A 15,273-nucleotide genomic window follows, 5' to 3' on the forward strand; every position below is an offset into this window, starting at 1 on the left:
ACAAATTTCATAGACGTCAATAAAGTTACCATAGAAACTGAAATAAAGGTCATTCAGAAGTCAAAAATACCGCTTCTTACCCAGGAATTTGTCATAGAAGAGATTTTTTTATGTCCCATCATGAATATGGCCTGTGCATGGAGTTTTGTCTTGTGCATCTTTGTATTAAGCTCAATTTCAAAGAAACTTCAAGATATTTTTATTAATATTCATACATAGATACATTTTGGTGAGAGCTGACCTTAATTATAACCTTCCCTATGACCTTGACATACTTTCCCTAAGTTTTTATCTTACTTTCCTCAGTTTGCAAGTCGATTTTTATCATAACGACATAACATTACATACACTGATGTGTACATGTATTGGTGAGAGCTTTTTTTTACTGTGTCATACTTTTCTAACGTCAACCTGCCCTTGACTGTACTATTTCTTATTTTGGGTTTATCTTAGTTTCAAAGATACTGTTAGAGATATTTTTTAGGTCACCTGAGTCACTCAGGTGACCTAATGCTATCCGTTTTCGTCCGTCATTGTGAGTTAACGTTTGAACATTTTCAGCTTCTTCTCTGCAACCGCTGAACCAATTTCAACCAATTTTGGCATAGAACATCTATGAGTGAAGGTGAACAAAATTTGTTAATTTCGTGGTCCCTGTCCCCCAAGGGCCTTAGAAGTGGGGCCAAAACCATCAAAATCTTCTCCTTTACTCCTGGACATCAAGCAGTCAAACTATTGGCATGATTGTGATAAGCATTGAGCCCTCTACCAAAATTATGAAATTCATGGACCCTGCAGGGTCAGGGGTTCTGGAGTTAGGGTGGGGCTCTATATATTGATCATATAGTGAAAATGCATAAATTCTTTAAATATCTTCTTCACTTCCCCTCTAACTAAAGCAGATAAACTAGGTGAGGGGTTATGATGATCAAGGGTTCCTCTTCTAAAATTGTGAAATTTCTGGCCCCGGTCAGAAGTCTTTTGGAGGGGGGGGGGGGGGGGCTCTATTTATTATAAAGTGAAAGTGCATTATTTATTTGAAAATCTTTTTTCTCTGCTCCTAGGTATTTATCTTGGCCCCTGGGTCAGGGGCTCTGGTGTTAGTGTAGGGCTCTATTGATTATATAGTGAAATTGCATATTTTTTTTAATTTCTTCTTCTCTACCCCTATATATAAAGCAGATAAACTAGGTGCATGGTTATGATGATCAAGGTTGCTTCTTCCAAATTGTGAAATTTGACACCCCAAGGGGAGAGGTTCTGTAGGAGGGGGAGGGGGCTCTATTGATCAGTGAAAATGGATTATTTCTTTAAATTTTTTTTCTTTGCTCCTAGGTATTTAGCAGATAAACCAAGCATATAATTATGATGAGCAAGGGCACCTCTTCCAAACTTATGAATATCTTGGCTCCTTAGTCAGGGGTTCAATGTTAAGGTGGGGCTCTATTGATTATATAGTGAAATTACATTAATTCTTTGAAAATCTTCTTCTCTGCTCCTGGGTATTTAGCAGATAAACTAATTTCATGGTCATGATGATCAAGGATCCTCTTCCAAAATTGTGAAATGGGGCCCCCGAGTCAGTGGTTAGTTGGGGGAGGGTTCTATTGAATATACATGTATAGTGGAAATGCATTTTTTTTTTTGTTGAAAATCTTCTCTGCCCCAGGGTATTTAACAGAAAAATTAATTGCATAGTAATGATGAGCAGGGATATTGAATTTTGAAATTCAAAACCCTGGGGTCAGGGGTTTTGGTGTTAAGATGAAGTTCTTTTGAATATATAGTAGAAAAGCATTATTTCTTTGCAAATTTTCTTCTCTGCCCATTGTTATTAAGGAAACATACTTAGTGCATGGTTGTGATGAGCCAGAGCATATGTTTCTCCCATTAACAGCTTCTCTCAACTTTTTCAAATTTTTACATGCACTCAGATCAATTACCTGCTATATCCTTGTAAACCCAAAAAGAAATTAATGGATTTGGCAGTGCTATGATTCCCAATCCATGGACCCTTTAAATAACAAAAGAATAAAATATCCAGATAATTGTTAAATTTTTGGAAACATGATGTTCATTGAAAAATAATACACTTGTACCTTCAAGGTGCATATAGATGAATTTTGAAAGGATTATACATCTAAGCATATACTAACCCATTCATGTTTCAAATGCATGTAACCTGTATCTTTTATATTAGAAATCATCCTGCCATATAATGATAAAAGAACTAATTTAAGTTCATTTTGTATGCGTCTCACTACATACATGGTCAATCCTTGATATTTCAAACTTGATGGAGCAAGAAAAACCTTCAAGATATCCAAATATTCAAGACACAAATTAAGATATTGATAAATGAGGTTAAAATAAAGAAAAAGTGGATGTTTTTAATTAGATACTGATGTTTGACAGCATGTGAGACATTCATCAATTGAAAGTGAGCTATTTTATGTTTGATTTATACTTTTGCACCACATGTTACCTTTTATATGACCTATGGACTCCCAGAAACTACATGTACCTTATTTAAGTTGGAAAATTTTAAAATGAAATAAGCGTCGATCATGATATTTTCTATTTCTAATTACCATTCCAGTTTAAAATACTGAATTCATGTACAAAATCTCTCAAAGACCTTATTAATAGTCTGTACTTATAATTAATTAATTATTAACCTCAAAGTTGCCATGGATGAGCTTCATGACATACTAATATCTGTATGAAATTATGCAAGTTGGGCATGATGTTAGCCAGCCTTTATATCATGAAGATGATACTGTACATGTACATAAGTTGGTGTGTTTAAAATTTAGCGCAATCACTGGGTATAGAATTGTTGGCGAAATCATGAATTACATGTCCGTGCCGTATATTGTATTTATAAATGACCTCTTAGCGGTATTCATGAATTAGCGGATCGTTGTCTGCGCCAAAGCCGCTAAAATAAGAAGCCCGCTTTTTTAAGTACATATACAGTATTTCACAAGTTAGTTCTTTTGTTGACAATGAAGCATGTTAAATAAGGTTGCCAGGGGCAATCCCATCTTCCTAATTCCTCACGGATTCCTCAGTCCAACACACTGTAAATGGTCATCTTGTTTAGCTAAATGTTATATCTATTTTTGTTTGTAGTTGTGTGTGTGTAACACTGATCTCAAGGGAATTTCCAACTCTCAAACACCTTTGAACCTGTTGAAATCTTTGTTAGTCTTATACATGTTGCTCATTCTTACTTAACTATACTAAATACTAAAAATTTCAGTGTTTCTCTGAGTTCAGAACACATTAAAACACAAATAAAGGTCAACATTTTATTTGAGTACAACAACCACCTGACAAAGTGTTTGTTTTAATATCTTAACAAAGCCTTTCTTACATAACCTGCTGATAATTTCAAAAACATGGAACAACCTGCATATTATTAACTAAATAACTAATGATTTGATAAAATCATTAAAAACAACTAAAAGATTCAAAACAAAACAAAATCAAATCTAAATTTACATTAACCATTGCAAATATTTCAAACTGAAAGACACTGAAAGAAAAGTTAACATTTTTTCCAGGTGAAAATTACTTCTCTTTACTATCAACTTTTCTTCACCTTTAACTTTTTTCATTTTACCTTGACGAATGTTTTTCAAATCGGAGAAAAAAAATAAAAATCACTATTAAAGAATATGGTTGCAATAAATATTTTAAGAATCAAATGCAAATACATATCAAAAGTGCAAGCCAACTGAGGTAATTCAAAAGTGTCTTGTATTATCTAGGAAATGCTATGGGTGGGTAGGGGACAAGGGGGAAATCCAAACACCACAATACCAGGTAGGGAAACTAATACAGATCTAATTTGCTTGATATGTAATTATGTGCATTTTCACATATCTTTATTAATCAGATTTACATGTTTTAAATAATAAACAGCTTTTTTTTCTCTCTCTCTCTCTCTCCAAAAACCACTGTTGAAAGACTTTTGTGATTTACAGAGCAAGATTCCAAAACGGGTCAATTCGAATTTGATTCATAGTTGAAATGAAGGCACGCAAATATACTGAAGTAAAAGACATTAAAACACAAATAGAACATTATACAGAAAAAAAAATTTGCACTTGGACTACAGGCAGTGCAAAGGAGGACAAACATGAAAAAATAAAATTAAAAACTGAACAATCAAACATATACAAACTCAGAACTGAAGTATCTGTGATCACACACTGTTACACATGTGTGTATTGCTGTTTAGTTTCAGTTTATAATGTATGTATATAAAAAGAAAATAAATAAGTACGATATGAGTGAAATAATGAAGAAAAAAGAGTATGATATGAAAAAACACAGATATATCTCCCTGTCAAAGACTGAATTCAACATTTTACAATCTTATCTCAAAGTTGGTACATGTAGTAAAAGTACTGCATGTCCCACCCAACAACCTTCAGTTAATGCAGACACATCAATATCCTGGGTACAAATTAAAGACAAATGAATGAAACAGGCAATAAAAAAATTCATGAATAAAAGCAAAATGATTAAAGGTAACAACATGTATGATTAATAACATCAAATAAGTGAGAAATGAAAAGGCAAATAATATAATGTATACATAAATGGTGATATCAATGAACCAAACTCAGAGCAACTGCACATGTACAATGTATTCAACTCCGTTGCTTAACAATACTTCTTCAACAAAAATCTCTTGGATCCCATGAGCTACTTTCAACATTTAACATACATGTGTTCTAATTTTTAGAATTCAGTGCTCACATATATCTCATTGCCAGTGTTTTAATCAAAATGGATATCAAGAAAATAAAATTGTTTCTCAAACAAAACACTTATTCTGAAGGTCAATAAACTACCAGTAGTTGTGAAACAAAAATTCTGTTATCTACACAAATCATTGAACATACAGTATAAATCCCTCATTTACACAACCTAAATATACAGATGTTCATCTTACTGATAGTTTTTGATCTCTGGTATATTCCCTTATTTTATTCCACTTTTTACATGACAAGGGAAATTTGAGAGATGAATCTCAATACATGTAGAAGAATACCATCTGTCCATCAATTTCATTTGTCATTTTATCTATTCATAAGAAACATAAATTCTGAAACTGGATTGAAAAAAAGACATTTTTTATTAGCATTAAACACCAGTGAATTTAAACACTAGATTCAGACCCTATAGACCAGAAGACCAGTACATACATGTACATACACAAATTGTGATACACAGCATGTTGTAGAGCACATGAAGAGTGTATATAATGCCATCCAGTACAACTATGTTTATGAACAATAAAACTTATATTTGGCATCAATAGAAAACATCTACTTCATTTGCCACATGTGTTAGAAATAAGGATGTAACATTTATTTATACTTACATGCTGAATTAAAAAAAAAAAGTAAAAAATCACACTTGCAATCATTTTTCAGTAAAAGTTGAAATTCTATATTAAGAAACTGGTTATATAGCAATTAGAACTTAAAATAAGTTTTTAACTCCTTTAACAGATTCCAAAAGCCAGCTGTATATGTTATCCTTAAATAATGTATTATGCAAAAATGATTGATATAAAATCACCTTTTAGAGACCTTCTTAATATTTCAATAAAGCATTTGCCATTTTTAGAACATTATACATGATGTAAAACCCTTTTGAGCAGTTTTTTGATTAACTGTACATGTACATTACACAAGAGAACTTTGTTCCAAAACCTTTTAGAACTTTCTGAAGAAGAAATGGGAAAAATCACTAAAAGTATACATAACATACACCCAAAACCATGCAATGTTGTTTGTCTTCCCTTTTCCATCCAGTCTTGTATCCTGTATTTCATAGTGAGAGATTCTGACAAAATAGGTATGTAAGAGTTAATGCCCCTAATCTTTGTCTGATGTACTATTGTATAGAGCAAAATGAGCTTTTCTGTGTCATTGGTACGGGTTTGGCAGTTGCGTCGTGTTTTGAGTCAATAATTTCTGCCTTGACAACTCTCTGATGTTGCTCTACTTCTGGCTTAGTCAACCTGATTCCAAGAATTTCAGCTGCTACTCTTTGAAAACATAAACTCACCTGGAAAAAATAATTTAATCAAAGACTTGTACTTATTTATGACATGAAAACTAAATTAATGAAATTCTCATGACAATTCAAAAAACACTTGTTTTATAAATTGACTTGCAGACATATATGCTAACATGGTGTGTACATTAATTCTTCCTTTCTTTGCTGCAAAACGGGTGTATTAAATGCATTATGTTACATACATGTACATTGTCCCGTCCTTTCTGACATTATGTTACATACATTGTGTCCTGTCTAATCTGACATTGTTTAACATCCATTGTCGATGGTCTTGATCAATTTAGTGTTTTATATATTTTCCTTTCTTTTCTGACTCCTTGTTACATATATCGTATTTTCTTAGCTAACATTGTCTTAACTTTTACTTACATTGTCCCCTGTTTTGGCTGACACAAAATGGCTAGACATGCCTCTCTCTTGAGCAAACTTCTGATGCTTATCCATCTTTACTGTCCTCATGTGTTCAAGGTCAACTTAAATACAAAAATATACTATAGCTCCAAATCAAATTATATTTCTGTACCAAAGAATGAGATAAATTAAAACATATCTTTTATAATTACTCATTTTTTAACCATATCTAGCTACTATTATATCAACATTTAATATGAAAAAAAAAATTATGCATCTCCCAAAATATTGAATTTATGAAGAAAAAAATAACATGTGTTGTAAGCATATTTTTTCCCATAGAAAAACTAAAAATATGTCCATAGGACATGAATGCCCCACCCAGGGTTCATTAGTAATGCAACACAAAAAATCATTTTAGTGTACGAAGTTTGATGAAAATACCTTGAATAGTCTCTTTAAAACTGAGTTTAACACACAACAAATAGTAAAGTCAAAGGTCATTGGGAAGTTCAATGTAAAAAAAAATGAACACTGTTGATAAATTCTCATCAGTATATTAGGTTTGATTAAAATATCTTGAATATCTTGAATAGTCTCTTTGAAACGAAGCTTAATAAGATGTGAGGTCAAAGGCAAAGGAAAGGTCAAGGTCAAAAAAATGTTGATGCAGTTGAACAGCTCTCAACAATATATCTAAGCATATAAGATTTGATAAAAATATCTTGAGTTTTTTTTGAAATTGAGATAATCATTAAGAAAGTGAGGTCGAGGTCAAAAAATGTTGATGCAGTTGAATAGCTCTCATCAATATGTTACAGCATATGAAGTTTGATAAAAATATCTTGAACAGTTTCTTTGAAACTGAGCTAAACCCAAAAGAAGATGGAAGGATAGAAGGATGGAAAGACAGGGCAGAGGGATGGAAGAAGGACATGACAAATACTATATGCTCCAGCCATATTCATGGTGAGGAATAAACATCAATTTTTTCTCTATCTTATCAGTAACTGCATACTTGAGTTTCCCAGAAATATCAACCAATAACTGAATATTACGTCTTGAGTTCTTACTTTTATTGCCGACAAGTGCTAAGTGAGGCATCTTGGTGTCTTTTCCAAAGACTTTTTTTGCACAGCTATACCAGTCTTCCACATTCTCAAAGCTTGCAAGGTTTGTGATATCATACACCAAAAGAATACCCTGCACAAAATCAACACAACCTGTAAATTTTTAAAACTGAAATATTCTTGGAATGAAACGGAGTGAATGAATTTGTTTAAAATTCACCATGAAACATAATCATGACAGGACTTATCAATAATATCAATTAAGTAATAGTCTAAATGTGGACATTGAGAATTTTTATAAAAAAGAGTCCTCCTACACTTGATCCGTATACGTAGGTTTCTAGCATTTTCCCTCCCAAGGTTTGTCCACCAATATCCCACACCTGCAGGGCTACGTGGACATTTCCTGCAAAAGAGATGCATGTGATTACATGTACATACATTTACCAAAGACATAATGGATATATCATGTTCCTGCATTCGGAGAATTCATATTTTACTGTGAAATTCAATCAATTATGCATGAGATATATTTTAAAAAGTTGTAATTTACTCTAGACTGCATGCACATAAAATACAGGTACATTAGATTTATAATACCTGTCATAAAATCATCAGATTATTATCGAATTTTTTTAAATCAAAATATTGATTATATTGAGCTGAAGGTAAGAGAATTCTTATCACAAACCAGGTAAAACGATCCTCTTTAAGAAGAAATCCAGGCCGACAGTCTGTTTATAATTTCTCCCAAACTGCTCCTGGGAGTAGCGGGTTGCAAGAGATGTCTGAATTACAGTAAAATATTTATTAATACATGTACAATGAAAATCTTATCAAAATCTAAGATTATGATGTCAATTCATGTGTGAACATTTGGAAACTCAATTCAGCAAAATTTTCCAAACTTTCATGTTTAACTTTAGGTAGGATTTAGTAATATACCAGATACAAACCCTCCTTTCTGTTTCTGCACCCTGGTAGCTGCAGAACTGTATCTCTCTGGTTGAGAAAATTCGGACAGATAAACCAGAGAGCTACAGATCCAAGCATTGTAAAAACCTTCGATTTACGCCGCCGCTTTTTTGTCGCTCGCTTTGGGTATTATTTCTTGTATTTTATGTGTTCCCCCAATTTACAAATGGTATCCAATAATTATAATCATAAAATTTACTCCTATTCTTTATACTTTATTTACCTTTCAACGGTTCCAAATGTCCCTATGTGGTCTTAGAATATCATTTTAAAAATTCCCCATCCCAATGTCCATGTTGGGAGTCATGTGTAAAAAGTTTTTAAAAGAACATCCATCTGTCGAGAAAATGTGAATTAAAAAAGTCTGGAGGTTCAAGTATCATGTATATTAATTCACTTGTCTATAAAGAAAACAATATGTATGTAAAAAGAAAACAAGAGGCCCATGGGCCACATCGCTCACCTGAGTAACTTTGGCCATGCTGTTCTTTACCAGATTTCCCTCTTTTATAATATACCTATTGTGGCCCCGCCCTACCACCGGGGGTCAAAATTTGAACAATTTAGAATCTACACTACCTCAGGATGCATCCAAATATGTCTCAGCTTTATTGGTCCAGTGGTTCTTGAAAAGAAGATTTTTAAAGATTTTTCTTTAAGTTATATATTTCAATGTAAAACTTGGATTCCCTATTGTGTCCCGCCCTACCTTCCGGGGTCAAGATTTGAACAATTTAGAATCTACACTACCCCAGGATGCTTCCATATAAGTTTCAGCTTTTCTGGCCCAGTGGTTCTTGAGAAGAAGATTTTTTAAAGATTTTTCCTATATATTTCAATGTAAAACTTGGATTCCCTATTGTGGCCCCGCCCTACCCCCAGGGGTCATGATTTGTACAATTTAGAATCTACACTACCCAAGGATGCTTCCATATAAGTTTCAGCTTTTCTGGCCCAGTGGTTCTTGAGAAGAAGATTTTTAAAGATTTTTCCTATATATTTCAATGTAAAACTTGGATTCCCTACTGTGGCCCTGCCCTACCCCCGGGGGTCATGATTTGAGCAGTTTAGAATCTACACTACCCCAGGATGCTTCCATATAAGTTTCAGTTTTTCTGGCCCAGTGGTTCTTGAGAAGAAGATTTTTAAAGATTTTTCCTATATATTTCAATGTAAAACTTGGATTCCCTACTGTGGCCCCGCCCTACCCCCGAGGATCATGATTTGAACAATTTAGATTCTACACTACCCCAGGATGCTTTATATAAGTTTCAGTGTTTCTGGCCCAGTGGATCTTGAGAAGAAGATTTTTAAAGATTTTTCCTATATATTTCAATGTAAAACTTGCATTCCCTATTGTGGCCCTGCCCTACCCCCAGGGGTCATGATTTGAACAGTTTAGAATCTACACTACCCCAGGATGCTTCCATATAAGTTTCAGTTTTTCTGGCCCAGTGGTTCTTGAGAAGAAGATTTTTTAATATTTTTCCTATATATTTCAATGTAAAACTTGGATTCCCTATTGTGGCCCCGCCCTACCCCCAGGGGTCATGATTTGAACAGTTTAGAATCTACACTATCCCAGGATGCTTCCATATAAGTTTCAGTATTTCTGGCCCAGTGGTTCTTGAGAAGAAGATTTGTAAAGATTTTTCCTATATATTTCAATGTAAAACTTGGATTCCCTATTGTGGCCCCGCCCTACCCCCGGGGATCATGATTTGAACAATTTAGATTCTACACTACCCCAGGATGCTTTATATAAGTTTTAGTGTTTCTGGCCCAGTGGTTCTTGAGAAGAAGATTTTTAAAGATTTTTCCTATATATTTCAATGTAAAACTTGGATTCCCTATTGTGGCCCTGCCCTACCCCCGGGGATCATGATTTGAAGAATTTAGAATCTACACTACCCCAGGATGCTTCCATATAAGTTTCAGCTTTTCTGGCCTTGTGGTTCTTGAGAAGAAGATTTTTAAAGATTTTTCTTATGTATTTCAATGTAAAACTTGGATTCCCTATTGTGGCCACGCCCTACCCCCGGGGGTCATGATTTGAACAATTTAGAATCTACACTACCCCAGGATGCTTTCATATAAGTTTCAGTGTTTCTGGCCCAGTGGTTCTTGAGAAGAAGATTTTTAAAGATTTTTCTTATGTATTTCAATGTAAAACTTGGATTCCCTATTGTGGCCCCGCCCTACCCCCGGGGGTCATGATTTTAACAATTTAGAATCTACACTACCCCAGGATGCTTCCATATAAGTTTCAGTATTTCTGGCCCAGTGGTTCTTGAGAAGAAGATTTTTTAATGATCCCACCCTATTTTTGTCTTTTCTTGATTATCTCCCCTTGTAAGGGGACTTGGCCCTTTATTTTAACAATTTACACTCCCCTTCACCCAAGGATACTTTGTACCAAGTTTGGTTAAAATTGGTCCAGTGGTTCTTGAGAAGAAGATGAAAATGTGAAAAGTTTACAGACGGACGGACAGACGGACGGACGGACGGACGGACAGACGGACGGACGACGGACAATGGGTGATCAGAAAAGCTCACTTGAGCTTTCAGCTCAGGTGAGCTAAAAATGAGATAAAACCAATCGGGCGTGTTATTTTTAGCATTACACTAACATGGAGCTTGGAATGCATTTTTTAAAACTGATACTCCAGCTGTTTGGAATCGTTGAAAGGTAAATAATGTGTCAAAAATGGGAGTAAAATATATAATTTGTTATCTGATACCACGTTTGTAGCGTTGGAATGCATAAAATACAAGAAATAATACCCAAAGCAAGCAACAAAAAAGCGGCGGCGTAAATTGAAGGTTTTTACAATTCTTGGATCTGTAGCTCTCTGGTTTATCTGTCTGAATTTTCTCAACCAGAGAGCTACAGTTCTGCAGCTAGCACCCTGGAAGCTTCCATAATTTTTTTTTTTTTTTTGGGGGGGGGGGGGGGGGGGGGGGATCCTATCACTCGGTCTCCCCCCACCACCATATGAAAATTACTTATAAAATCCACATTTTGAATGTTATTGCTGATTCTAATTACTATAATATATCAAGTTCTCAGGAAATTGTTTATCATGTTTATTTCTGTTATATACAGTTGAACTTTGGTATCTCGAACACTGATATCTCGAACACCATGGATATGTCGGAGTGATTTGGAAGTCCCAACCGCTTATTCTTTAAGCATTTTACCTTCGATATCTCAAATCCTCGGATATCTCGGAAGTTTTTTCTTTTTTCATCGAGTTCAAGATAATAAGGTTTGACTGTACATGTATATCTGTGATAAGATTTGATAATTTGTTTCAGATTATTCTTCTAAGGACATGAAGGACAAAATGTGTTCGTGAAATTAACAAATGCCACTGATGAATGACTGGATTGTTATTAATTCCTGTTATAGCTATTAAAGTCTCATTTGATGTTTGATGGGAGAAAAGTAAACCAATAAGGATTTTTTTGGGGGGTCTTAGGCTATAGTCTGACTTTCATATATTGCTGTATATTCTAAAATCCGTGACAATTGACCCTTTTTTGTACAGGGTCCTGTACCACTTCAACTGGGAATTCTGAATTGGAAAAAAAGGTGAACTTTGGAAATATTGATAACATATAATTATGTTCTACTGCAGACTGTAGGCTTATCCACTATGCACACCTTTATATAATCTCAGAATTCAAAAATTTTGATAAAATGCACTGAAACATTCAATCTGCTTGTCATTGGTAAATTTTTATCTTCATTTCTGGAAAAAAGAGTCAATTTTTAATTGGAACAGGGTCCTTTTACCAGGCCTGTATCATGTGTATGCAATGGATATTAAACCTTGCTTGGGCATTGTCTATATAATAAAACACTTTCAATGATTTCAAAAAAAGTTGAAGATAAAATTATACAAGTTAGTTGTAAAATAATCATAAATAATCATACACTGATATTTCTTTGTATTTCTCACTTGTACATAAAGAACTTCTTAGAAGGCATTCACAGACAGCTGAGCATTACTATAAATTTTAAAATTATGTATAAGATCATTTATTGATATGAATGCCTGTAGTGCCAAAATTGTTATACTTTATTAAACTATAATTTATTAATTTATCAAAAGGTGTTCAATTGTTTGTAGAGAATATTTCTAAACAATATAATAATCATGATAATTAGTTTGTTACACCAAAAATTTGGAGTAAATTATTTTTAACAAGACAGCTAATAAAATAACAAAAATATTAACATCTAAAAATTCAGGAAATTGACATGTTTATTTACTAAATATATGACCCCTAATCATGCTAATTTCAAACTTGTATTTGAATAAATGCATATGACCCTTTGATAACCTTTATGAATTCAACTGCTTTCTTTGACCTGTTGACGTCAACGTAAAACCTCAATCACATAGTGTGTGTTCTGCTAATTTAATAACATAAAATAACGATAACCTTTACATAATTCGATCGATCAACAGTTCGTGACAAGTAGATAAACCCGATTTTCGTTGGATACTGTCCAACACTGTAACATTTTCTTACCTTTCCAGAGGCACCATCTCCAATAATCACGATTTTCAGTTGCTTATCCGGTGCCTCATCTTCTGAGTCAGACATGGTGAATAAATTTTATCGTTAAAATAGGAATTATCCGTTCAAAACCAACATCGTGGTAAGGGATAAATATTTACAAGAACCTGTCACTCGGTTGTCTGTTTCAAATGGGCACTTCCTTTCAAGAGCATTTCCCGCTATAATCTGAAGCGCTCAGAAGACGCAAATCGATTTCAACTCGCATGAACTTGTTGAGGGGTAACCAAGGGGTAGTTCAACTTTTAATCGGACAAAAATTTCCAATTGACAAAGAAGGCAACTTAGCAGGAATGAAATATTTGAAAATTCACACAGTCAAATTGAAGACTACTTTCCCTAATGGGAAATTAGGGACAGAGAAAATTGGAGAGAGAGGTATCATATATATTCCGCTATATATGAAAATGCGAATGCAATCATGAATGCAAACGTATGATCGAGGAACGCAAGGTTGAAATAAACGTTCATTTTCACCACTCTAAAGAGCTCCTAAAAAGAGGTTAAATCGAGAAAATGTTGGCCATGCAAAAGGACTCGTTTATTTTGCGAAAGGGCTCTATTTTCTACCCTCGAACTTTATATATTATTTTATGAATTTCATTCACTCTAAAATATGTACCTATACAGTTATGCTTTTTAAAATTCCATTGATAAGAATTTACTTGTGTATATGTTGTTTAAGTTGTTTTCATTTGCAATAGAAGATCCGCATATATACACCGCTCCTGGGATGCTATCTAGATTGTTCATTTCGTGTTTAATATACTGTAAAGGAGAAACTTAAGCATATGAACTGGTGATTGGGGGGACGGGACCCCCCCTCCCCCGTGTTCCGTACCCAAAAGATTCTGTGACTTTTTCCCCAAGCACCTGTGATTCTGTGGTGTAAATCAGATATGGATTTTCAAAAACTCTAAAGAACTTTTAGAAAAGGATGACTGCACTTAAGGATATGCGAAATCTGCGACAAAATAAACTTTCAAAACAAGCATTTTTCTTTTCATTGCAAGAATGGCCAACATCCAATCTACAACTTTATGTAATTACGTTTATAATAAAAGTGTGTATTTACGAAGTTCGAATCTGTTTTCAAAGGCAGGGGTCATCACAATTTCTTGAATCTCCGTACGATAATGAGGACGCCCACTTTTTTACTGACTTTATACGTAGTCAGCGCATGTTTGTCTATTGTTCTCCGTTTCACAATAGTTGTATATTTGCATAGATAATAATGTGTCAAAAGGAGATTAATAGACAAACATGCGCTCATGGTTAAAAAGAGAAAAAACTGCTTCTTCTTACATTCGCTCTCTGTGTTGTAAACAAGGATTGCGACATGTTGAATATTATAATTCACCACGTGATGTCCTACCTCAGGTAACTCTGTGAATACTAAATTCCGTCACGTGACTTGTAAGGTAGCATGTTTTGTGCTAACTAGGACATTGTGTTCGAATACGTTAAGTCATCTGGCATGGATATACAATCTGCTTTAATTACATTGACGTGCTCATATTGTTAGCTTCGTTTTGAAACCTTTGTCAGAAGTGTATTTGTGCCATACAGAATGGAGAGGGAGATTGGAAAGAGTGACCACATTCTTTTTTTCAAACATGTCATTGTTATTTATCAAGTCTAATTTTAGACCCATATTTACAATGTTAGCTCCACCTCTTATGCATATCTAATGTTCATTCAAGGGCAGGTAAGTGTAAATTCACTATATTTTGAAAGCACTAAGGACAAAAAACATTGAATCATTTTATTGTATCACAGTCTAAAATCATTTTAAGATTTAAATTTGGTTCCAAATTGACAGGATTCTTTCATAAACATACAAAAGTGAAATAAAGTTTAGATATAAAAGCAACAGAAGCAACCGAAAAAGACCCAAAAACAGGCGTTAAGTGCAGTCATCCTTTTTAATCACCAAATTCTTCTAAAATAAATTACATCAAAACGTACGGCTTTTCTACATTTTATACAACCATTCCTCACAATAAATTAAAAATTAATCTTGTTGATATATAGACAACTGCTTTTTCTATAAAAATGGAACTAAGAAATTTTCGTATCTTATGATTAGTCATAAACAAAATTCCGATTGGCATTAATTGTGCTCCTCTATTAGCCGAATTATTTTTATATTTCCTATTAAGAAGAATTTATTCTGAAATTT

General features: G+C 33.8%; 1 protein-coding gene across 1 annotated transcript; it reads right to left on the reverse strand.

The window, feature by feature from the left end:
* Positions 1 to 3,300: 3,300 nt before the first annotated feature.
* LOC133181245 (ras-related protein Rab-28-like) lies at positions 3,301 to 13,237 on the reverse strand. Its single transcript, XM_061315781.1, has 6 exons — positions 13,044 to 13,237; positions 8,218 to 8,314; positions 7,844 to 7,932; positions 7,530 to 7,659; positions 6,475 to 6,578; positions 3,301 to 6,093 (listed from the first exon to the last, which is right to left on the reverse strand). The coding sequence occupies exons 1-6, from the start codon at positions 13,116 to 13,118 to the stop codon at positions 5,920 to 5,922; spliced, it is 669 nt and encodes a 222-aa protein (XP_061171765.1). The 5' UTR covers positions 13,119 to 13,237; the 3' UTR covers positions 3,301 to 5,919.
* Between the last annotated feature and the right edge of the window lie 2,036 nt (positions 13,238 to 15,273).

Source organism: Saccostrea echinata, unplaced genomic scaffold (genome assembly GCF_033153115.1).
Source record: "Saccostrea echinata isolate AGI-Se365-2 ecotype Australia unplaced genomic scaffold, CSIRO_AGI_Sech_v1 ptg000008l, whole genome shotgun sequence".
Taxonomy (NCBI): Eukaryota; Metazoa; Mollusca; class Bivalvia; order Ostreida; family Ostreidae; genus Saccostrea; species Saccostrea echinata.